Source organism: Salmo trutta, unplaced genomic scaffold (assembly GCF_901001165.1).
Source record: "Salmo trutta unplaced genomic scaffold, fSalTru1.1, whole genome shotgun sequence".
In the NCBI taxonomy this organism is placed as follows: domain Eukaryota; kingdom Metazoa; phylum Chordata; class Actinopteri; order Salmoniformes; family Salmonidae; genus Salmo; species Salmo trutta.
Window position 1 is genome coordinate 477,095 of NW_021823258.1, and position 25,428 is coordinate 502,522.

Below are 25,428 nucleotides of genomic sequence, written 5' to 3' on the forward strand. Positions count from 1 at the left end.
TCTATCTGCCAATTGATGATAATCAGTGATTTGATTGGTTTACAGTACACTATTGATTGCCAGTTAGGCTAAGCACATGGAATTATGAGGCATTTAACAGAATTTATGGTTTATGTCCAACCTCGGGAGGGAGTGTGTGTGTGTGTGTGTGTGTGTGTGTGTCTGACCTCGGGAGGGACGGTGTGTGTGTGTGTGTCTGACCTCGGGAGGGACGGTGTGTGTGTGTGTGTCGAACCTCGGGAGGGACGGTGTGTGTGTGTCGAACCTCGGGAGGGACGGTGTGTGTGTGTCGAACCTCGGGAGGGACGGTGTGTGTGTGTGTCGAACCTCGGGAGGGACGGTGTGTGTAACGGGAGGGACTGTGTGTGTGTGTCTGACCTCGGGAGGGACGGTGTGTGTGTGTGTGTCTAACCTAAGGGTTGGCACAGGATCCAGGGGATTCAACCCCATTTGACCCTTAACCTTTCTGTGATCAGGACTGAGGATTGGAAAGGGACCTGGGGAAAGGGACTCCTGCTAATCTCCCTCTCTGAGGCAGGCAGCAGGCATTACACCCCAGTCTACAGTATTACAGCTGATGATATTACACCCCAGTCTACAGTATTACAGCTGATGATATTACACCACACAGTCTACAGTATTACAGCTGATGATATTACACCCCAGTCTACAGTATTACAGCTGATGATATTACACCCCACAGTCTACAGTATTACAGCTGATGATATTACACCCCAGTCTACAGTATTACAGCTGATGATATTACACCCCAGTCTACAGTATTACAGCTGATGATATTACACCCCAGTCTACAGTATTACAGCTGATGATATTACACCCCAGTCTACAGTATTACAGCTGATGATATTACACCCCAGTCTACAGTATTACAGCTGATGATATTACACCCCAGTCTACAGTATTACAGCTGATGATATTACACCCCAGTCTACAGTATTACAGCTGATGATATTACACCCCACAGTCTACAGTATTACAGCTGATGATATTACACCACACAGTCTACAGTATTACAGCTGATGATATTACACCACACAGTCTACAGTATTACAGCTGATGATATTACACCACACAGTCTACAGTATTACAGCTGATGATATTACACCCCAGTCTACAGTATTACAGCTGATGATATTACACCCCAGTCTACAGTATTACAGCTGATGATATTACACCACAGTCTACAGTATTACAGCTGATGATATTACACCCCACAGTCTACAGTATTACAGCTGATGATATTACACCCCACAGTCTACAGTATTACAGCTGATGATATTACACCCCACAGTCTACAGTATTACAGCTGATGATATTACACCACAGTCTACAGTATTACAGCTGATGATATTACACCCCACAGTCTACAGTATTACAGCTGATGATATTACACCACACAGTCTACAGTATTACAGCTGATGATATTACACCACACAGTCTACAGTATTACAGCTGATGATATTACACCACACAGTCTACAGTATTACAGCTGATGATATTACACCACACAGTCTACAGTATTACAGCTGATGATATTACACCACACAGTCTACAGTATTACAGCTGATGATATTACACCACACAGTCTACAGTATTACAGCTGATGATATTACACCCCAGTCTACAGTATTACAGCTGATATTACACCCCAGTCTACAGTATTACAGCTGATGATATTACACCCCACAGTCTACAGTATTACAGCTGATGATATTACAGCACTCTGCTTCACTGTATGATTTGATAACCCATAGAAAGAGAGCCTGCAGTCATTTAGTGGATGATGTGACAAACAGTTTGTCCTTGTTCCCTTAATTTTCATTGACCGACAGTAGCCCCTTGTCAACTTGACCTGAAGTGACTCTCTGTGTGTGTGTGTGTGTGTGTGTGTGTGTGTGTGTGTGTGTGTGTGGTGTTTCCCCTATATGCATTCAGCAGCGGCACATCGCCACTGCAGAAACATAAATGCATAATTAAAACATGTTCAGTGTAAACTTTAAACGACTGAAACCAGATATAAAGTATGTAGAAAAGGTAATAGAGCTTTATATTTTTTTAGTAATACATTTTCAGAACTAGCAATCACCATAATAACAGTCAGGGAGAATGTAAATTTCCAGAAATGTCAAGGCATGGAGCCAGCATGGATTTAGTTCATGTTTGAGTCACTCCAATAGCATGAGAACAAGGTATAAGCCATGGCAAAATGGTTAGAATTGCTGGAAATTTGCTTTGAAACTGTGACCAACAGATGCATATCTGTATTCCCAGTCATGTGAAATCCATAGTTTAGGGCCTAATGAATTTATTTAAATTGACTAATTTCCTTAAATGAAGTGTAACTCAGTAAAATCCTGGAAATCGCTGCACGGTGCGTTTGGTATTTTTGTTCAGTATACATGTCAGCTCATCTAAGACCCGGGTTCTCAGTGGGATTCAACAGAACCGTGTTCCGTTCCACTCCTCAGCCAAGAGAACGTGATGAGCTGTAATGTACTCCACCCTGTCGTTAGCATTCCACACTGTACACATACACTGCCTCTCACATGACACCCTAATCCCTAGTGCACTATTTTGGACTCCAATGACCCAAATAATGCCCTATTCCCTACATACCTGTAGTGTACACTATTTATGACCCTGGTCCTGTGTGGTCCTAATATGAGCCTAGGCAAAACTAGTTCCCTACTATACTAGTTTTGACTAAGGTCTCTTATGTCGGGGGGGGGGGGGGTACTAGAGTGTCTGGGTGGGTGGGTGCTAGAGTGTCTGGGTGGGGGGGTGCTAGAGTGTCGGGGGGGTGGCGTACTAGAGTGTGTGGGGGTGGCGTACTAGAGTGTGTGGGGGTGGCGTACTAGAGTGTGTGGGGGTGGCGTACTAGAGTGTGTGGGGGTGGGTTCTAGAGTTTCTGGGGGGGTGGGGTACTAGAGTGTGTGGGGGTGGGGTACTAGAGTGTGTTGGGGTGGGGTACTAGAGTGTGTGGGGGGGTGGGGGTACTAGAGTGTGTGGGGGGGTGGGGTACTAGAGTGTGTGGGGGGTGAGATGTACACTTGAATGGGAGAGTTGAACCACTACCCACAGTTCAGGCCTGACCCCAAACCGCCCGTTGCTGGCCCTGACCCCAAACCGCCCGTTGCTGGCACTGACCCCAAACCGCCCGTTGCTGGCCCTGACCCCAAACCGCCCGTTGCTGGCCCTGACCCCAAACCGCCCGTTGCTGGCACTGACCCCAAACCGCCCGTTGCTGGCCCTGACCCCAAACCCCCCTGTTGCTGGCGCTGACCCCAAACCCCCCTGTTGCTGGCGCTGACCCCAAACCCCCCTGTTGCTGGCGCTGACCCCAAACCGCCCGTTGCTGGCGCTGACCCACAAGCCTACCCCCAAAATATCACCCAGTCAGCTGGGTTGACAACCACCTGCTCGTGTGTGTTGGCTCTGGGGTGAGGCAGAGGGATGCATGGGTGATCTCTTCTGTGGAGGTCTAGCCTATATGTGTGTTCACCCATGGTTACTTATGTGTGGGTGAGTGATTTTTACAGCAAGGGTGTGTGTGTGTGTGGGCATGAGGAATTTTTAGTGTGTGCGGCTGTGTGTATTGGTTTGAGGTATGTGATGAACCAGTCTTGAGGAAGGCTTGGTTCAGGTCCGGTTTGGTTCATGGATAGAGGCTTTCTGTTCCACTCTTCCCTCCCTGTTCCCTGTCCAGCCCTCCGGCAGTGCTGTATTACAAATAGTTATGTTCCTGGACCAGTGAAGGGAGATATCACTCTGGTGTGTGTTGTGGACCAGAGATATCACTCTGGTGTGTGTTGTGGACCAGAGATACATAGCAGAGATATCACTCTGGTGTGTGTTGTGGACCAGGGATACATAGCAGAGATATCACTATGGTGTGTGTTGTGGACCAGGGATACATAGCAGAGATATCACTATGGTGTGTGTTGTGGATCAGAGATATCAATCTGGTGTGTGTTGTGGACCAGGGATACATAGCAGAGATATCACTATGGTGTGTGTTGTGGACCAGGGATACATAGCAGAGATATCACTATGGTGTGTGTTGTGGACCAGGGATACATAGCAGAGATATCACTATGGTGTGTGTTGTGGACCAGGGATACATAGCAGAGATATCACTATGGTGTGTGTTGTGGACCAGGGATACATAGCAGAGATATCACTATGGTGTGTGTTGTGGACCAGAGATATCACTCTGGTGTGTGTTGTGGACCAGGGATACATAGCAGAGATATCACTATGGTGTGTGTTGTGGAAGCACTCTAAGATGTTGGTTGTTTTTAAACAGTCCGTCGGGTATTTTCTCCCGCCAGGTCACTGGAGTTAATATGGAGGGTGGACTGTAGTTAGAGGGCACCCTGTCACCTACACACACACTGAGATGAAGGTTATAAATACTTCATTGGTGGAGATAACTCCCTATATTACTGACTCTCTATAATTCAGAGTTGTTCCTTTACTGTAATGGATCACTCTGGTGGCAGACATGACATGTATAATACAGTGTACACACACACACACACACACACACACATGAACAGGTGCGTTCAGACGGCCTTCTGCTATGCATATACACCATACTGCTCTAGTGTGTAATGAGGAGGCCCCAGAGTCTATGGGATAGCTGGACACTTAACAGTGTGTGACTTTGCACCGCCTGCAACACACACACTGGCCAGGCCATGTTGTTGGAATGCTCTGGAAGTCTGGCTGGGCTTGGTGGGCATGGGAAATGAGTTAGTCATGTATTATAAATACGGCTAGCGTCTCATCTGAACACTGCTAGCTAGTCTAGCACCACTCGGTTGCTCCATGAATAAACGGTATATAAAGATCTGGTATGCATCATTTAGTAGCCTGGTACCACTGTTCATCTCTCTCTCTCTCTCTCTCTCTCTCTCTGTCTACATATAGTAGCCTGGTACCACTGTTCATCTCTCGCTGTCTACATATAGTAGCCTGGTACCACTGTTCATCTCTCGCTGTCTACATATAGTAGCCTGGTACCACTGTTCATCTCTCGCTGTCTACATATAGTAGCCTGGTGCCACTGTTCATCTCTCTCTCTCTCTCTACATATAGTAGCCTGGTGCCACTGTTCATCTCTCTCTCTCTCTCTACATATAGTAGCCTGGTACCACTGTTCATCTCTCGCTGTCTACATATAGTAGCCTGGTGCCACTGTTCATCTCTTGCTGTCTACATATAGTAGCCTGGTGCCGCTGTTCATCTCTCTCTCTCTCTCTACATATAGTAGCCTGGTGCCACTGTTCATCTCTCTCGCTCTCTCTACATATAGTAGCCTGGTACCACTGTTCATCTCTCGCTGTCTACATATAGTAGCCTGGTGCCACTGTTCATCTCTTGCTGTCTACATATAGTAGCCTGGTGCCGCTGTTCATCTCTCTCTCTCTCTCTACATATAGTAGCCTGGTGCCACTGTTCATCTCTCTCTCTCTCTCTCTACATATAGTAGCCTGGTGCCACTGTTCATCTCTCTCGCTCTCTGTCTACATGAAGTTAGTAACTGTAGTTTGAGCGTCACTGTTCATCTCTATGCTCCTGTTTTCAGATGACTTGGCACCCTGCATCAACCCTCTGGAATCTTCCATTTTATGTGAAGGGTGTAAATGGTGAATGGCTACAACTTCTATTTTTAGTGACTATGGATGTTGTGATGTAAAAATAGAATGAATGTTGACAGAAAGCGGTGGGGAGGTTCAGCTGTAGTCTAACTAAATCTATACTGGAGTAGTGTGGGGGGGTTCAGCTGTAGTCTAACTAAATCTATACTGGAGTAGTGTGGGGGGGTTCAGCTGTAGTCTAACTAAATCTATACTGGAGTAGTGTGGGGGGGGTTCAGTTGTAGTCTAACTAAATCTATACTGGAGTAGTGTGGGGGGGTTCAGCTGTAGTCTAACTAAATCTATACTGGTAGTAGTGTGGGGGGGTTCAGCTGTAGTCTAACTAAATCTATACTGGAGTAGTGTGGGGGGGGGGTTCAGCTGTAGTCTAACTAAATCTATACTGGAGTAGTGTGGGGGGGTTCAGTTGTAGTCTAACTAAATCTATACTGGAGTAGTGTGGGGGGTTCAGCTGTAGTCTAACTAAATCTATACTGGAGTAGTGTGGGGGGGGGGTTCAGCTGTAGTCTAACTAAATCTATACTGGTAGTAGTGTGGGGGGGGGGGTTCAGCTGTAGTCTAACTAAATCTATACTGGAGTAGTGTGGGGGGGTTCAGCTGTAGTCTAACTAAATCTATACTGGAGTAGTGTGGGGGGGTTCAGCTGTAGTCTAACTAAATCTATACTGGAGTAGTGTGGGGGGGTTCAGCTGTAGTCTAACTAAATCTATACTGGAGTAGTGTGGGGGGGTTCAGCTGTAGTCTAACTAAATCTATACTGGAGTAGTGTGGGGGGGGGGGGTTCAGCTGTAGTCTAACTAAATCTATACTGGAGTAGTGTGGGGGGGTTCAGCTGTAGTCTAACTAAATCTATACTGGAGTAGTGTGAGGGGGGTTCAGCTGTAGTCTAACTAAATCTATACTGGAGTAGTATGGGGGGTTCAGCTGTAGTCTAACTAAATCTATACTGGAGTAGTGTGGGGGGGGTCAGCTGTAGTCTAACTAAATCTATACTGGAGTAGTGTGGGGGGGTTCAGCTGTAGTCTAACTAAATCTATACTGGAGTAGTGTGGGGGGGTTCAGCTGTAGTCTAACTAAATCTATACTGGAGTAGTGTGGGGGGGTTCAGCTGTAGTCTAACTAAATCTATACTGGAGTAGTGTGGGGGGGGGGGGGTTCAGCTGTAGTCTAACTAAATCTATACTGGAGTAGTGTGGGGGGGGTTCAGCTGTAGTCTAACTAAATCTATACTGGAGTAGTGTGAGGGGGGTTCAGCTGTAGTCTAACTAAATCTATACTGGAGTAGTATGGGGGGTTCAGCTGTAGTCTAACTAAATCTATACTGGAGTAGTGTGGGGGGGGTCAGCTGTAGTCTAACTAAATCTATACTGGAGTAGTGTGGGGGGGTTCAGCTGTAGTCTAACTAAATCTATACTGGAGTAGTGTGGGGGGGGTTCAGCTGTAGTCTAATTAAATCTATACTGGAGTAGTGTGGGGGGGGGGGTTCAGCTGTAGTCTAACTAAATCTATACTGGAGTAGTGTGGGGGGGTTCAGCTGTAGTCTAACTAAATCTATACTGGAGTAGTGTGGGGGGGTTCAGCTGTAGTCTAACTAAATCTATACTGGTAGTAGTGTGGGGGGGGGTCAGCTGTAGTCTAACTAAATCTATACTGGTAGTAGTGTGGGGGGGGGGTTCAGCTGTAGTCTAACTAAATCTATACTGGAGTAGTGTGGGGGGGTTCAGCTGTAGTCTAACTAAATCTATACTGGAGTAGTGTGGGGGGGGTTCAGCTGTAGTCTAACTAAATCTATACTGGAGTAGTGTGGGGGGGTCAGCTGTAGTCTAACTAAATCTATACTGGAGTAGTGTGGGGGGGTCAGCTGTAGTCTAACTAAATCTATACTGGAGTAGTGTGGGGGGGTCAGCTGTAGTCTAACTAAATCTATACTGGAGTAGTGTGGGGGGGAGGTTCAGCTGTAGTCTAACTAAATCTATACTGGTAGTAGTATGTGTGTGTGACTACATTTCTAGTGGTGTATTCTAGTTCTGTATGTGTCCTGCTCTCTCTTCTATCCCTCATCCTCCCTCCCTTGCACCTTGGCTCAGTAACACTTTCCCATTGAATCTGTTCTCCCTCTCTCTGGTTTTATCACTTGGCCTAACCTTTTTTTTGTCACCTGAAATTGGCGTACTCTCTCTGAGTCTACTAGTTAGTCTCCCTTCCCCTTGTTTCTTTTTAAATGATATGTTGTCCATGCTTTGAGTGTTGAGCAGTACCATGGGATAGACCCCTATTGAATATACAGTATGTATGACTATACAGTATGTATGTGTGGGGACTCTCTAGTTCACCATCTTTACAGGACAGGGTATTCATGTTGTCCCAGTTCTGCTGCAACCTACTTCCTATTTATTCAGAACAGACCTTCCCCTACAGTCACTGTGTGTGTGTGTCACAGCGGCTCACAGCGTGCCAGTTCCTGGCATTGTTAATTCATTCAAGCCTGAAGGCAGCAGGGAAGAAGAAGGCCTGGCTAGATAACAGGTCAAGCCTGAAGGCGGCAGGGAAGGAGGCCTGGCTAGATAACAGGTCAAGCCTGATGGCGGCAGGGAAGAAGGCCTGGCTAGATAACAGGTCAAGCCTGAAGGCGGCAGGGAAGGAGGCCTGGCTAGATAACAGGTCAAGCCTGATGACAGCAGGGAAGAAGGCCTGGCTAGATAACAGGTCAAGCCTGATGGCGGCAGGGAAGAAGGCCTGGCTAGATAACAGGTCAAGCCTGATGGCAGCAGGGAAGAAGGTCTGGCTAGATAACAGGTCAAGCCTGATGGCAGCAGGGAAGAAGGTCTGGCTAGATAACAGATCAAGCCTGAAGGCAGCAGGGAAGAAGGCCTGGCTAGATAACAGGTCAAGTCTGAAGGCGGCAGGGAAGGAGGCCTGGCTAGATAACAGGTCAAGCCTGATGGCGGCAGGGAAGGAGGCCTGGCTAGATAACAGGTCAAGCCTGATGACAGCAGGGAAGAAGGCCTGGCTAGATAACAGGTCAAGCCTGAAGGCGGCAGGGAAGGAGGCCTGGCTAGATAACAGGTCAAGCCTGATGGCGGCAGGGAAGAAGGCCTGGCTAGATAACAGGTCAAGCCTGAAGGCAGCAGGGAAGAAGGCCTGGCTAGATAACAGGTCAAGCCTGATGGCGGCAGGGAAGAAGGTCTGAAGGCTGCAGGAAAGACTGTCATTGTACAGGCCGCCTATGTGTGTGTGTGTGTGTGTGTGTGTGTGTGTGTGTGTGTGTGTGTGTGTGTGTGTGTGTGTGTGTCAAGCAGGCCTGCATGGTGTGTGAGTAAATTGAAGGGGCCGATTGATGAGTGACTGTTTCCCATTCTGTCCCCCCCCCCCACCACCTCACTAATTATTGTAATTGCTTTCTGCCTGTGTAGTGGGGAGTACACACTCACACACACACACACACACACACACACACACACACACACGGTTGTTGATTGGGGAGTGAGGCACACTGGGGTCCTTCCCAAATGGTACCCTATTCCCTGTTTACTGCACTGTTTTTGACCAGGGCCCATAGGGTGCTATTGGGACAGCGTTGGGATGAGGAGAGGGACTTAAAACCATACAAAGTATGTCTGGGGTTGGAAAACTCAAAGCAGCTACAAATTACCATGAGCCAGGTCACACCAATTAATGGTTTATTAATTAGCCTTTTGTCTGACTGTCTGTCTGTACACTGTCTGTCTGTACACTGTCTGTCTGTACACTGTCTGTCTGTACACTGTCTGTCTGTACACTGTCTGTCTGTACTCTGTCTGTACACTGTCTGTCTGTCTGTACACTGTCTGTCTGTCTGTACACTGTCTGTCTGTCTGTACACTGTCTGTCTGTCTGTACACTGTCTGTCTGTACTGTCTGTACTGTCTGTCTGTACTGTCTGTACTGTCTGTCTGTCTGTCTGTACACTCTGTCTGTCTGTCTGTACACTCTGTCTGTCTGTCTGTACACTCTGTCTGTCTGTCTGTACACTCTGTCTGTCTGTCTGTACACTCTGTCTGTCTGTCTGTACACTCTGTCTGTCTGTCTGTACACTCTGTCTGTCTGTACACTCTGTCTGTCTGTACACTGTCTGTCTGTACACTGTCTGTCTGTCTGTACACTGTCTGTCTGTCTGTCTGTACACTGTCTGTCTGTCTGTCTGTACACTGTCTGTCTGTCTGTCTGTACACTGTCTGTCTGTCTGTCTGTACACTGTCTGTCACAATGGCCTGATATTCAGTTTGTGATGTAGGGCAATGGGCTCTGACCTGAGTCCTGACGTGTGTGTGTTCTGGGTTAGCTCCTCTGTGGAACATCGATCTGGGGGGTCTGTTGTTCTGACTGGGGGGGGGGGGGGGTGGTGTCTGTTGTTCCGACTGGGTGTTCTGTTGTTCTGACTGGGGGGGGGGGGGGGTCTGTTGTTCTGACTGGGGGAGGGGGGGTCTGCTCCGACCAGGTGCGTCTGTTGTTCTGACTGGGGGAGGGGGGGGGGGTCTGTTGTTCTGACTGGGGGGGGGGGGTCTGTTCCGACTAGGTGGGTCTGTTGTTCTGACTGGGTGGTCTGTGGTTCTGACTGGGTGGTTCTGACTGGGTGGTCTGTGGTTCTGACTGGGTGGTCTGTTGTTCTGACTGGGTGGTCTGTTGTTCTGACTGGGTGGTCTGTTGTTCTTGTGTTCTCAGAGACCCAATGCGCTGGAGTTGCAGAAAGTGACTGATGGAGAGGAGGGGGAGAGAGATGGAGGGATGGACTCTACCTCTGCAGGGGAGGAGGACTTCAAGACTTCAGACGAGGGCTTCATGGGCATGACACCTCTACTACAGGCCCACCACGCCATGGAGAAGATGGAGGAGTTTGTTCACAAGGTCAGTCACACCACACACACACTGGTCCCCCGAAGTCTCACCTTGGACATACACTACATGACCAAAAGTATGCGGACTAACTGGTTCCCCTGCACACTGGCTCCCCCTGCACACTGGCTCTGCACCGGTTCCCCCTGCACACTGGCTCTGCACCGGTTCCCCCTGCACACTGGCTCTGCACCGGTTCCCCCTGCACACTGGCTCTGCACCGGTTCCCCCTGCACACTGGCTCTGCACCGGTTCCCCCTGCACACTGGCTCTGCACCGGTTCCCCCTGCACACTGGCTCTGCACCGGTTCCCCCTGCACACTGGCTCTGCACCGGTTCCCCCTGCACACTGGCTCTGCACCGCTACCCACTGCACACTGGCTCTGCACCGCTACCCACTGCACACTGGCTCTGCACCGCTACCCACTGCACACTGGCTCTGCACCGCTACCCACTGCACACTGGCTCTGCACCGCTACCCACTGCACACTGGCTCTGCACCGCTACCCACTGCACACTGGCTCTGCACCGCTACCCACTGCACACTGGCTCTGCACCGCTACCCACTGCACACTGGCTCTGCACCGCTACCCACTGCACACTGGCTCTGCACCGCTACCCACTGCACACTGGCTCTGCACCGCTACCCCCCTGCACATTGGCTCTGCACCGCTACCCACTGCACACTGGCTCTGCACCGCTACCCCCTGCACATTGGCTCTGCACCGCTACCCCCTGCACATTGGCTCTGCACCGCTACCCCCTGCACATTGGCTCTGCACCGCTACCCCCTGCACATTGGCTCTGCACCGCTACCCCCTGCACATTGACTCTGCACCGCTACCCCCTGCACATTGACTCTGCACCGGTACCCCCTGCACATTGACTCTGCACCGGTACCCCCTGCACATTGACTCTGCACCGGTTCCCCCTGCACATTGACTCTGCACCGGTTCCCCCTGCACATTGGCTCTGCACCATTTAGGCCAGTTTATTCAGCCTGTCATTACCACACAGAGGTTTGTTCATCTCTCTCTGTCACCACAGTGGGTTATGTGGCATGATTGTCATGTGCAGTATGAAGAAAAAAATATTTTGAAACAGGGAGGTTCTGTACATTAACTTATCCAATAGAACAAATGTATCTGTTGCTAAATGTTTTGCTTTGTGTGTGCCCTACTGAACACAGCCCTGCAATATGTACTCTGTGATGCCTAACCTCTAGAACGGGGGCAAATAGAAATTAACCTACGCTGCTCAGAATTCCTCAGTTGATGGGAACAGACATCTAACTTGTGCTGAAATGGCAAACAGCAGGCTTTCAATTACAGAAATAAATCACTTGATGACTCAGAATTAGTCAACAACAACTTTCTGGCTCTCCTGTGCCCTCCCCTATAGGCTCTGGTCTAAAGTAGTGCACTATATAGGGAATAGGACTCTGGTTTAAAGTAGTGCACTACATAGGGAATAGGGCTCTGGTCTAAAGTAGTGCACTATATAGGGAATAGGGCTCTGGTCTAAAGTAGTGCACTATATAGGGAATAGGGCTCTGGTCTAAAGTAGTGCACTACATAGGGAATAGGGCTCTGGTCTAAAGTAGTGCACTATATAGGGAATAGGTCTCTGGTTTAAAGTAGTGCTCCTGACCAGGTTAGCTAGCCTGTAGAGACGTATCACATGAGTCACCAGACCTTTAGGTCACTGTACATACCTCACATTTCCCTCCTCCCTCTCTCCTTCCCTCTAGCCTTGACAGATAGGCAGACCTCCCTCTCTCCTTCCCTCTAGCTCTAGCCTTGACAGATAGGCAGACCTCCCTCTCTCCTTCCCTCTATCCATACACCCCTACATCCTACACCCCTACCTCCATACACCCCTACCCATACATCCATACACCCCTACCTCCATACACCCCTACCTCCATACACCCCTACCTCCATACACCCCTACCTCCATATACCCCTACCTCCATACACCCCTACCTCCATACACCCCTACCTCCATACACCCCTACCTCCATACACCCCTACCTCCATACACCCCTACCTCCATACACCCCTACCTCCATACACCCCTACCTCCATACACCCCTACCTCCATACACCCCTACCCATACATCCATACACCCCTACCTCCATACACCCCTACCTCCATACACCCCTACCTCCATATACCCCTACCTCCATACACCCCTACCTCCATACACCCCTACCTCCATACACCCCTACCTCCATACACCCCTACCTCCATACACCCCTACCTCCATACACCCCTACCTCCATACAACCCCTACCTCCATACACCCCTACCTCCATACACCCCTACCTCCATACACCCCTACCTCCATACACCCCTACCTCCATACACCCCTACATCCTACACCCCTACCTCCATACACCCCTACCTCCATACATCCATACACCCCTACCTCCATACACCCCTACCTCCGTACACCCCTACCTCCGTACACCCCTACCTCCGTACACCCCTACCTCCGTACACCCCTACATCCCTACACCCCTACATCCCTACACCCCTACATCCCTACACCCCTACATCCATACACCCCTACAACCATACACCCCTACAACCATACACCCCTACAACCATACACCCCTACAACCATACACCCCTACAACCATACACCCTACAACCATACACCCCTACAACCATACACCCCTACAACCATACACCCCTACAACCATACACCCCTACAACCATACACCCCTACAACCATACACCCCTACAACCATACACCCCTACATCCATACACCCCTACAACCATACACCCCTACAACCATACACCCCTACATCCATACACCCCTACATCCATACACCCCTACATCCATACCCCCCTACATCCATACCCCCCTAAATCCATACCCCCCTACATCCATACACCCCTACACCCCTACCTCCATACACCCCTACCTCCATACACCCCTACCTCCATACACCCCTACCTCCATACACCCCTACCTCCATACACCCCTACCTCCATACACCCCTACCTCCATACTCCCCTACCTCCATACTCCCCTACCTCCATACTCCCCTACCTCCATACTCCCCTACCTCCATACTCCCCTACCTCCATACACCCCTACCTCCATACCCCCCGTACCTCCATACCCCCCGTACCTCCATACCCCCCGTACCTCCATACCCCCCTACATCCATACCCCCCTACATCCATACCCCCCGTACCTCCATACCCCCCTACCTCCATACCCCCCTACATCCATACCCCCCGTACCTCCATACCCCCCTACCTCCATACCCCCCTACATCCATACCCCCCTACCTCCATACCCCCCTACATCCATACCCCCCTACCTCCATACCCCCCTACCTCCATACCCCCCTACCTCCATACCCCCCTACAGCCATACCCCCCTACAGCCATACCCCCCTACATCCATACCCCCCTACATCCATACCCCCCTACATCCATACCCCCCTACACCCATACCCCCCTACATCCATACCCCCCTACATCCATACATCCCTACACCCCTACCCATACATCCATACACCCCTACATCCATACACCCCTACCCCGTACATCCATACATCCCTACATCCATACACCCCTACCCCGTACATCCATACACCCCTACCCCGTACATCCATACACCCCTACCCCGTACATCCATACACCCCTACATCCATACATCCCTACACCCCTACCCCGTACATCCATACACCCCTACATCCATACACCCCTACCCCGTACATCCATACATCCCTACATCCATACACCCCTACCCCGTACATCCATACACCCCTACCCCGTACATCCATACACCCCTACATCCATACATCCATACACCCCTACCTCCGTACACCCCTACCTCCGTACACCCCTACCTCCGTACACCCCTACCTCCGTACACCCCTACCTCCGTACACCCCTACCTCCGTACCCCCCTACCTCCGTACCCCCCCTACATCCGTACCCCCCTACATCCGTACCCCCCTACATCCGTACACCCCTACATCCGTACACCCCTACATCCGTACACCCCTACCTCCATACACCCCTACCTCCATACTCCCCTACCTCCATACTCCCCTACATCCATACTCCCCTACATCCATACTCCCCTACCTCCATACACCCCTACCTCCATACACCCCTACCTCCATACACCCCTACCTCCATACTCCCCTACCTCCATACTCCCCTACCTCCATACCCCCCGTACCTCCATACCCCCCTACATCCATACCCCCCTACATCCATACCCCCCGTACCTCCATACCCCCCTACATCCATACCCCCCTACATCCATACCCCCCGTACCTCCATACCCCCGTACCTCCATACCCCCCTACCTCCATACCCCCCGTACCTCCATACCCCCCGTACCTCCATACCCCCCGTACCTCCATACCCCCCTACCTCCATACCCCCCTACCTCCATACCCCCCTACATCCATACCCCCCTACATCCATACCCCCCTCTACATCCATACCCCCCTACCTCCATACCCCCCTACATCCATACCCCCTACCTCCATACCCCCTACATCCATACCCCCTACCTCCATACCCCCTACATCCATACCCCCTACCTCCATACCCCCCTACATCCATACCCCCTACCTCCAGACCCCTACATCCATACCCCCCTACATCCATACCCCCCTACATCCATACCCCCTACATCCATACCCCCCTACATCCATACATCCCTACACCCCTACCCATACATCCATACACCCCTACATCCATACATCCCTACATCCATACACCCCTACCCCGTACATCCATACATCCCTACATCCATACACCCCTACCCCGTACATCCATACACCCCTACATCGTACATCCATACACCCGTACACCCCTACCTCCGTACACCCCTACCTCCGTACCCCCCTACACCCGTACCCCCCTACACCCATACCCCCCTACACCCGTACCCCCCTACATCCATACCCCCCTACATCCATACATCCCTACACCCCTACCCATACATCCATACACCCCTACATCCATACATCCATACACCCGTACACCCCTACCTCCGTACACCCCTACCTCCGTACCCCCCTACATCCATACACCCCTACACCCATACCCCCCTACATCCCTACACCCCTACCCATACATCCATACATCCATACACCCGTACACCCCTACCTCCGTACACCCCTACCTCCGTACCCCCTTACCTCCGTACCCCCCTACCTCCGTACACCCCTACCTCCGTACACCCCTACCTCCGTACCCCCCTACCTCCGTACCCCCCTACATCCGTACCCCCCTACACCCGTACCCCCCTACACCCATACCCCCCTACACCCATACCCCCCTACACCCATACCCCCCTACATCCATACATCCCTACACCCCTACCCATACATCCATACACCCCTACATCCATACATCCATACACCCGTACACCCCTACCTCCGTACACCCCTACCTCCGTACCCCCCTACCTCCGTACCCCCCTACATCCGTACCCCCCTACACCCGTACCCCCCTACACCCATACCCCCCTACATCCATACACCCCTACATCCATACCCCCCTACATCCATACATCCCTACACCCCTACCCATACATCCATACACCCCTACATCCATACATCCCTACATCCATACACCCCTACCCCGTACATCCATACACCCCTACATCCATACACCCCTACATCCATACACCCCTACATCCATACATCCATACACCCCTACCTCCGTACACCCCTACCTCCGTACACCCCTACCTCCGTACACCCCTACCTCCGTACACCCCTACCTCCGTACCCCCCTACATCCATACCCCCCTACATCCATACATCCCTACACCCCTACCCATACATCCATACACCCCTACATCAATACATCCATACACCCCTACATCCATGCACCCTACATCCATACACCCCTACATCCATACACCCCTACATCAATACATCCATACACCCCTACATCCATGCACCCTACATCCATACACCCCTACATCCATGCACCCTACATCCATACACCCCTACATCCATGCACCCCTACATCCATACACCCCTACATCCATACACCCCTACCTCCCTACACCCCTACCTCCCTACACCCCTACCTCCATACACCCCTACCTCCATACACCCCTACCTCCCTACACCCTACCTCCATACACCCCTACATCCATACACCCCTACATCCATACACCCCTACATCCATACCTCCCTACACCCCTACCCCCCTACACCCCTACCCCTACATCCATACACCCCTACATCCATACATCCCTACATCCCTACACCCCTACATCCATACACCCCTACATCCATACACCCCTACATCCATACACCCCTACATCCCTACATCCATACACCCCTACATCCATACATCCCTACATCCATACATCCCTACATCCATACACCCCTACATCCATACACCCCTACATCCATACACCCCTACACCCCTACATCCATACACCCCTACATCCCTACACCCCTACCCCGTACATCCATACACCCGTACATCCATACATCCGTACATCCATACATCCATACCCCCCTACATCCATACCCCCCTACATCCATACCCCCCTACATCCATACCCCCCTACACCCATACCCCCCTACATCCATACCCCCCTACATCCATACATCCCTACACCCCTACCCATACATCCATACACCCCTACATCCATACATCCCTACATCCATACACCCCTACCCCGTACATCCATACACCCCTACATCCATACATCCATACACCCCTACCTCCATACACCCCTACCTCCGTACACCCCTACCTCCGTACCCCCCTACATCCGTACCCCCCTACACCCCTACATCCATACACCCCTACATCCATACCCCCCTACATCCATACATCCCTACACCCATACATCCATACACCCCTACATCCATACACCCCTACCCATACATCCATACACCCCTACATCCATACACCCCTACATCCCTACACCCCTACCCCGTACATCCATACACCCGTACATCCATACATCCGTACCCCCCTACATCCGTACCCCCCTACATCCGTACCCCCCTACATCCATACCCCCCTACACCCATACCCCCCTACACCCATACCCCCCTACATCCATACCCCCCTACACCCCTACCCATACATCCATACACCCCTACATCCATACACCCCTACCCCGTACATCCATACACCCCTACATCCATACACCCATACATCCATACACCCCTACATCCATACACCCCTACCTCCATACACCCCTACCTCCGTACACCCCTACCTCCGTACCCCCCTACATCCGTACCCCCCTACACCCCTACATCCATACACCCCTACATCCATACCCCCCTACATCCATACATCCCTACACCCCTACCCATACATCCATACACCCCTACATCCATACACCCCTACCCATACATCCATACACCCCTACATCCATACACCCCTACATCAATACATCCATACACCCCTACATCCATGCACCCTACATCCATACACCCCTACATCCATACACCCCTACATCAATACATCCATACACCCCTACATCCATGCACCCTACATCCATACACCCCTACATCCATACACCCCTACATCCATACACCCCTACATCAATACATCCATACACCCCTACATCCATACACCCCTACATCCATACACCCCTACCTCCCTACACCCCTACCTCCATACACCCCTACCTCCCTACACCCTACCTCCATACACCCCTACATCCATACACCCCTACATCCATACACCCCTACATCCATACATCCCTACACCCCTACATCCCTACACCCCTACATCCATACACCCCTACATCCATACATCCATACACCCCTACATCCATACACCCCTACATCCATACACCCTACATCCATACACCCTACATCCATACACCCCTACATCCATACACCCCTACATCCATACACCCCTACATCCCTACACCCCTACATCCATACACCCGTACATCCATACACCCCTACATCCATACATCCATACACCCCTACACCCCTACATCCATACATCCATACACCCCAGATATTACATAGGGAGGTCTGTGGAACAGTAGTTCAATACAAGATATTACATAGACTACTGTTCCACAGGCCTCCCTAACACAGATATTACATAGGGAGGTGTATGGAACAGTAGTTCAATACAGATATTACATAGGGAGGTCTATGGAACAGTAGTTCAATACAGATATGACATAGGGAGGTCTATGGAACAGTAGTTCAATACAGATATTACATAGGGAGGTCTATGGAACAGTAGATCAATACAGATATTACATAGGGAGGTCTATGGAACAGTAGATCAATACAGATATTACATAGGGAGGTCTATGGAACAGTAGTTCAATACAAATATTACATAGGGAGGCCTGTGGAACAGTAGTTCAATACAGATATTACATAGGGAGGTCTATGGAACACTAGTTCAATACAGATATTACATAGGGAGGTCTATGGAACACTAGTTCAATACAGATATTACATAGGGAGGTCTATGGAACAGTAGTTCAATACAGATATTACATAGGGAGGTCTATGGAACAGTAGTTCAATACAGATATTACATAGGGAGGTCTATGGAACACTAGTTCAATACAGATATTACATAGGGAGGTCTATGGAACACTAGTTCAATACAGATATTACATAGGGAGGTCTATGGAACAGTAGTTCAATACAGATATGACATAGGGAGGTCTATGGAACAGTAGTTCAATACAGATATTACATAGGGAGGTCTATGGAACAGTAGATCAATACAGATATTACATAGGGAGGTCTATGGAACAGTAGTTCAATACAGATATTACATAGGGAGGTCTATGGAACACTAGTTCAATACAAATATTACATAGGGAGGTCTATGGAACACTAGTTCAATACAGATATTACATAGGGAGGTCTATGGAACACTAGTTCAATACAGATATTACATAGGGAGGTCTATGGAACACTAGTTCAATACAGATATTACATAGGGAGGTCTATGGAACACTAGTTCAATACATATATTACATAGGGAGGTCTATGGAACAGTAGATCAATACAGATATTACATAGGGAGGTCTATGGAACAGTAGATCAATACAGATATTACATAGGGAGGTCTATGGAACAGTAGTTCAATACAGATATTACATAGGGAGGTCTATGGAACACTAGTTCAATACAGATATTACATAGGGAGGTCTATGGAACAGTAGTTCAATACAGATATTACACAGGGAGGTCTATGGAACAGTAGTTCAATACAGATATTACACAGGGAGGTCTATGGAACAGTAGTTCAATACAGATATTACATAGGGAGGTCTATGGAACAGTAGATCAATACAGATATTACATAGGGAGGTCTATGGAACAGTAGTTCAATACAGATATTACATAGGGAGGTCTATGGAACAGTAGTTCAATACAGATATTACATAGGGAGGTCTATGGAACAGTAGATCAATACAGATATTACATAGGGAGGTCTATGGAACAGTAGTTCAATACAGATATTACATAGGGAGGTCTATGGAACAGTAGTTCAATACAGATATTACATAGGGAGGTCTATGGAACAGTAGTTCAATACAGATATTACACAGGGAGGTCTATGGAACAGTAGTTCAATACAGATATTACACAGGGAGGTCTATGGAACAGTAGATCAATACAGATATTACACAGGGAGGTCTATGGAACAGTAGATCAATACAGATATTACACAGGGAGGTCTATGGAACAGTAGATCAATACAGATATTACATAGGGAGGTCTATGGAACAGTAGATCAATACAGATATTACATAGGGAGGTCTATGGAACAGTAGATCAATACAGATATTACATAGGGAGGTCTATGGAACAGTAGATCAATACAGATATTACATAGGGAGGTCTATGGAACAGTAGATCAATACAGATATTACATAGGGAGGTCTATGGAACAGTAGATCAATACAGATATTACACAGGGAGGTCTATGGAACAGTAGATCAATACAGATATTACACAGGGAGGTCTATGGAACAGTAGATCAATACAGATATTACATAGGGAGGTCTATGGAACAGTAGATCAATACAGATATTACACTGGGAGGTCTATGGAACAGTAGATCAATACAGATATTACATAGGGAGGTCTATGGAACAGTAGATCAATACAGATATTACACTGGGAGGTCGACATGTCCAGCCTGCGTCTCCACTGGACATGTCGATTCACCCTGAACATCAAATGGAAATATGAGAGAAATACACGGGAGAGAACACTCCTTTCCCCCCTCACTTGTGGCATTTTATTCGTAACTCAAGTTCAGTCCTGCTTCGGAGGACAACCTAATGAAGTGCTTTTCCACTGGTCTCCCCGTGTCTTGTTCCAAGGTGTGGGAAGGCCGGTGGCGGGTCATTCCTCATGACGTGCTGCCTGAGTGGCTGAAGGATAACGAGTATCTCCGCCACGGACACCGGCCGCCCATGCCCTCCTTCAGGGCCTGCTTCAAGAGCATCTTCAGGATCCACACTGAGACTGGCAACATCTGGACTCACCTGCTGGGTAAGATAGTGGTCGGGGGGGGGGGGACAATCACTGACTCACCTGCTGGGTAAGAGAGTTGTCAGGGGGGGGGACAATCACTGACTCACCTGCTGGGTAAGAGAGTGGTCGGGGGGGGGGGACAATCACTGACTCACCTGCTGGGTAAGAGAGTGGTCGGGGGGGGGACAATCACTGACTCACCTGCTGGGTAAGAGAGTGGTCGGGGGGGGACAAATCACTGACTCACCTGCTGGGTAAGAGAGTGGTCGGGGGGGGGGACAATCACTGACTCACCTGCTGGGTAAGAGAGTGGTTGGGGGGGGAGACAGTCACTGACTCACCAAGCTAGCATTTAAATTGAAATATATTTTTCAAACAAAGCTAGCAAATGAATGTCTTTTGGTGGTGACATTTACTTTGGTTTGAGTGACTTAACAGCTAATTAGATCACAGAACAGTCGTTCCCAACCTTTTCTGTTCCTGGGACCACCAAAACTGTAGAGGGGGCGGTAGAGTGAGCGGAGAGGGGGCGGTAGAGGGGGCGGTAGAGGGGGCGGTAGAGGGGGCGGTAGAGGGAGCGGTAGAGGGAGCGGAGAGGGGGCGGTAGAGGGGGCGGGGCGCTAGAGGAGGGGGCGCTAGAGGAGCGGAGAGGGGGCGGGGCGCTAGAGGAGGGGGCGGGGCGCTAGAGGAGCGGAGAGGGGGCGGGGCGCTAGAGGAGGGGGCGGGGCGCTAGAGGAGCCGGAGAGGGGGCGCTAGAGGGGGGGGGCGGGGTGCTAGAGGAGCGGAGAGGGGGCGGGGCGCTAGAGGAGCGGAGAGGGGGCGGGGCGCTAGAGGAGCGGAGAGGGGGCGGGGGCGCTAGAGGAGCGAGGAGGGGGCGGGGTGCTAGAGGAGCGGAGAGGGGGCGGGGCGCTAGAGGAGGGGGCGGGGTGCTAGAGGAGCGGAGAGGGGGTGGTAGAGGAGGGGGTGGGGTGCTAGAGGAGGGGAGAGGGGGCGGGGCGCTAAAGGAGGGGGTGGGGCGCTAGAGGAGGGGGCGGGGTGCTAGAGGAGCGGAGAGGGGGCGGGGCGCTAGAGGAGGGGGCGGGGTGCTTGAGGAGCGGAGAGGGGGTGGTAGAGGAGGGGGCGGGGTGCTAGAGGAGGGGAGAGGGGGCGGGGCGCTAAAGGAGGGGGTGGGGCGGTAGAGGAGGGGGTGGGGTGGTAGAGGAGCGGAGAGGGGGTGGTAGAGGAGGGGAGAGGGGGCGGGGCGCTAAAGGAGGGGAGAGGGGGCGGGGCGCTAAAGGAGGGGGTGGGGCGGTAGAGGAGGGGGTGGGGTGGTAGAGGAGCGGAGAGGGGGTGGTAGAGGAGCAGAGAGAATTAGCAGGCCACAGCTGAGCCAGACACAGAGGATAAAACACAGTGTTTAATACTATATGTTGTCTCTTAATAGAGTAGCATGGTTAATCTGCCATGTCGTAACGTCCTGCCCTAATCACTAGTAATGGTGTTAACGTTCCCCGCTCTCTGCTCTCTGCTCTAGCGGGTTTAAGATGCCACACACACACACACACACACACACACACACACACACACACACACACACACACACACACACACACACACACACACAGAGTCAGACTAAGGACCAGCCAATACACAGACAAACTAACATGAGGTCCCTGCTCACACGTGCAGAAATGATAGAATAATATGGGAGCACAGGGCACCACACACACACACACAGACTCTCTTCCGCTCCAGCGCAGATGCGTTGGGCATTAAATAAGGACAGGGCCTCTGAGTAAACGGAGAACTGAGTATTCACATAGACCCATTTAGCTGGGTTAGGGTTAGACCCATTTAGCTGGGTTAGGGTTAGACCCATTTAGCTGGGTTATAGGGTTAGACCCGTTTAGCTGGGTTATAGGGTTAGACCTGTTTAGCTGGGTTGGGGTTAGACCCATTTAGCTGGGTTGGGGTTGGACCCATTTAGCTGGGTTGGGGTTGGACCCATTTAGCTGGGTTGGGGTTGGACCCATTTAGCTGGGTTGGACCTGGACCCATTTAGCTGGGTTGGACCTGGACCCATTTAGCTGGGTTGGCCCCATTTAGCTGGGTTGGCCCCATTTAGCTGGGTTGGCCCCATTTAGCTGGGTTGGACCCATATAGCTGGGTTGGGGTTGGACCCATTTAGCTGGGTTGGACCTATTTAGCTGGGTTGGACCTATTTAGCTGGGTTGGACCCATTTAGCTGGGTTGGGGTTGGACCCATTTAGCTGGGTTGGACCCATTTAGCTGGGTTGGGGTTGGACCCATTTAGCTGGGTTGGGGTTGGACCCATTTAGCTGGCAGCCCTCCATAGCTTTGTCCTGTCCTGGTGAGCATCCAACAGAACAAAGAACACACAACAACAACCTATCAAACATGGCATCGTAGCTAGGGGTCAGGAGTCTCTACCTGACCTTGGGATTTTACCAGGCCTCTTTAGGCCCAGAACATTCTTGGACCCAGAGTTTTTCCCTTGTCATGATAGTCATGAAAAACTCCAGGTCTGAGTCATTAGATAGTAAATATACATGTATTTATTTTTATTTCACCTTTATTTAACCAGGTAGGCTAGTTGAGAACAAGTTCTCATTTACAACTGTGACCTGGCCAAGATAAAGCAAAGCAGTGTGACACATATAACAACACAGAGTTACACACGGAATAAACAAAACATACAGTCAATAATACAGTAGAACAAAAGAAAACAAGTCTATATACAGCATGTGCAAATGAGGTAAGATAAGGGAATTAAGGCAATAAATAGGCCATGGTGGCGAAGTAATTACAATATAGCAATTAAACACTGGAATGGTAGATGTGCAGAAGATGAATGTGCAAGTAGAGATACTGGGGTGCAAAGGAGCAAGATAAATAAATAAATACAGTATGGGGATGAGGGAGGTAGGTAGATAGATGGGCTGTTTACAGATGGGCTATGTACAGGTGCAGTGATCTGTGAGCTGCTCTGACAGCTGGTGCTTAAAGCTAGTGAGGGAGATATGAGTCTCCAGCTTCAGAGATTTTTGCAGTTCGTTCCAGTCATTGGCAACAGAGAACAGGAAGGAAAGACGACCAAAGGATGAATTGGCTTTGGGGGTGACCAGAGAGATATACCTGCTGGAGCACGTGCTACGAGTGGGTGCTGCTATGGTGACCAGTGGGCTGAGATAAGGCGGGGCTTTACCCAGCAGAGACTTGTAGATGACCTGGAGCCAGTGAGTTTGGCGACGAGTATGAAGCGAGGGCCAACCAACGAGAGCGTACAGGTTGCAATGGTGGGTAGTATATGGGGCATTGGTGACAAAACGGATGGCACTGTGATAGACCGCATCCAGTTTGTTGAGTAGAGTTGGAGGCTATTTTATAGATGACATCGCCGAAGTCGAGGATCGGTAGGATGGTCAGTTTTACGAGGGTATGTTTGGCAGCATGAGTGAAGGGTGCTTTGTTGCGATATAGGAAGCCGATTCTAGATTTAACTTTGGATTGGAGATGCTTAATGTGAGTCTGGAAGGAGAGTTTACAGTCTAACCAGACACCTAGGTATTTGTAGTTGTCCATGTATTCTAAGTCAGAACCGTCCAGAGTAGTGATGCTGGACGGGCGAGCAGGTGTGGGCAGCGATCGGTTGAAGAGCATGCATTTAGTTTTACTTGCATTTAAGAGCAGTTGGAGGCCACGGAAGGAGAGTTGTATGGCATTGAAGCTCGTCTGGAGGGTTGTTAACACAGTGTCCAAAGAAGGGCCAGAAGTTTACAGAATGGTGTCGTCTGCGTAGAGGTGGATCAGAGACTCACCAGCAGCAAGAGCAACATCATTGATGTACACAGAGGAGAGAGTCGGCCCGAGAACTGAACCCTGTATGACAGGACACATTAGTCAGGAAAAACTCCATCCCCCAATCACAATAACAATGCAACCACAGACGGGTGTAGTAGAACCGCAGGCGGGTGTAGTAGAACCGCAGGCGGGTGTAGTAGAACCGCAGGCGGGTGTAGTAGAACCGCAGGCGGGTGTAGTAGAACCGCAGGCGGGTGTAGTAGAACCGCAGGCGGGTGTAGTAGAACCGCAGGCGGGTGTAGTAGAACCGCAGGCGGGTGTAGTAGAACCGCAGGCGGGTGACTGGGTCGACACACTGAGGTCTGACTGGGTCGGACACACTGAGGTCTGACTGGGTCGGACACACTGAGGTCTGACTGGGTCGGACACACTGAGGTCTGACTGGGTCGGACACACTGAGGTCTGACTGGGTCGGACACACTGAGGTCTGACTGGGTCGGACACACTGAGGTCTGACTGGGTCGGACACACTGAGGTCTGACTGAGGTCGGACACACTGAGGTCTGAC

General features: G+C 50.4%; 1 protein-coding gene across 1 annotated transcript in view; it reads left to right on the plus strand.

Annotated features, from left to right (window-relative positions):
• Positions 1–25,428, plus strand: part of LOC115189968 (adiponectin receptor protein 2) — a 79,405-nt gene that overhangs the window by 46,993 nt on the left and 6,984 nt on the right. The window contains exons 3-4 of the mRNA XM_029748495.1: positions 10,386–10,568; positions 20,906–21,077. Of these exons, the coding sequence (XP_029604355.1) occupies positions 10,386–10,568; positions 20,906–21,077 (355 nt within the window). The remainder of the gene's footprint in view (positions 1–10,385; positions 10,569–20,905; positions 21,078–25,428) is intronic.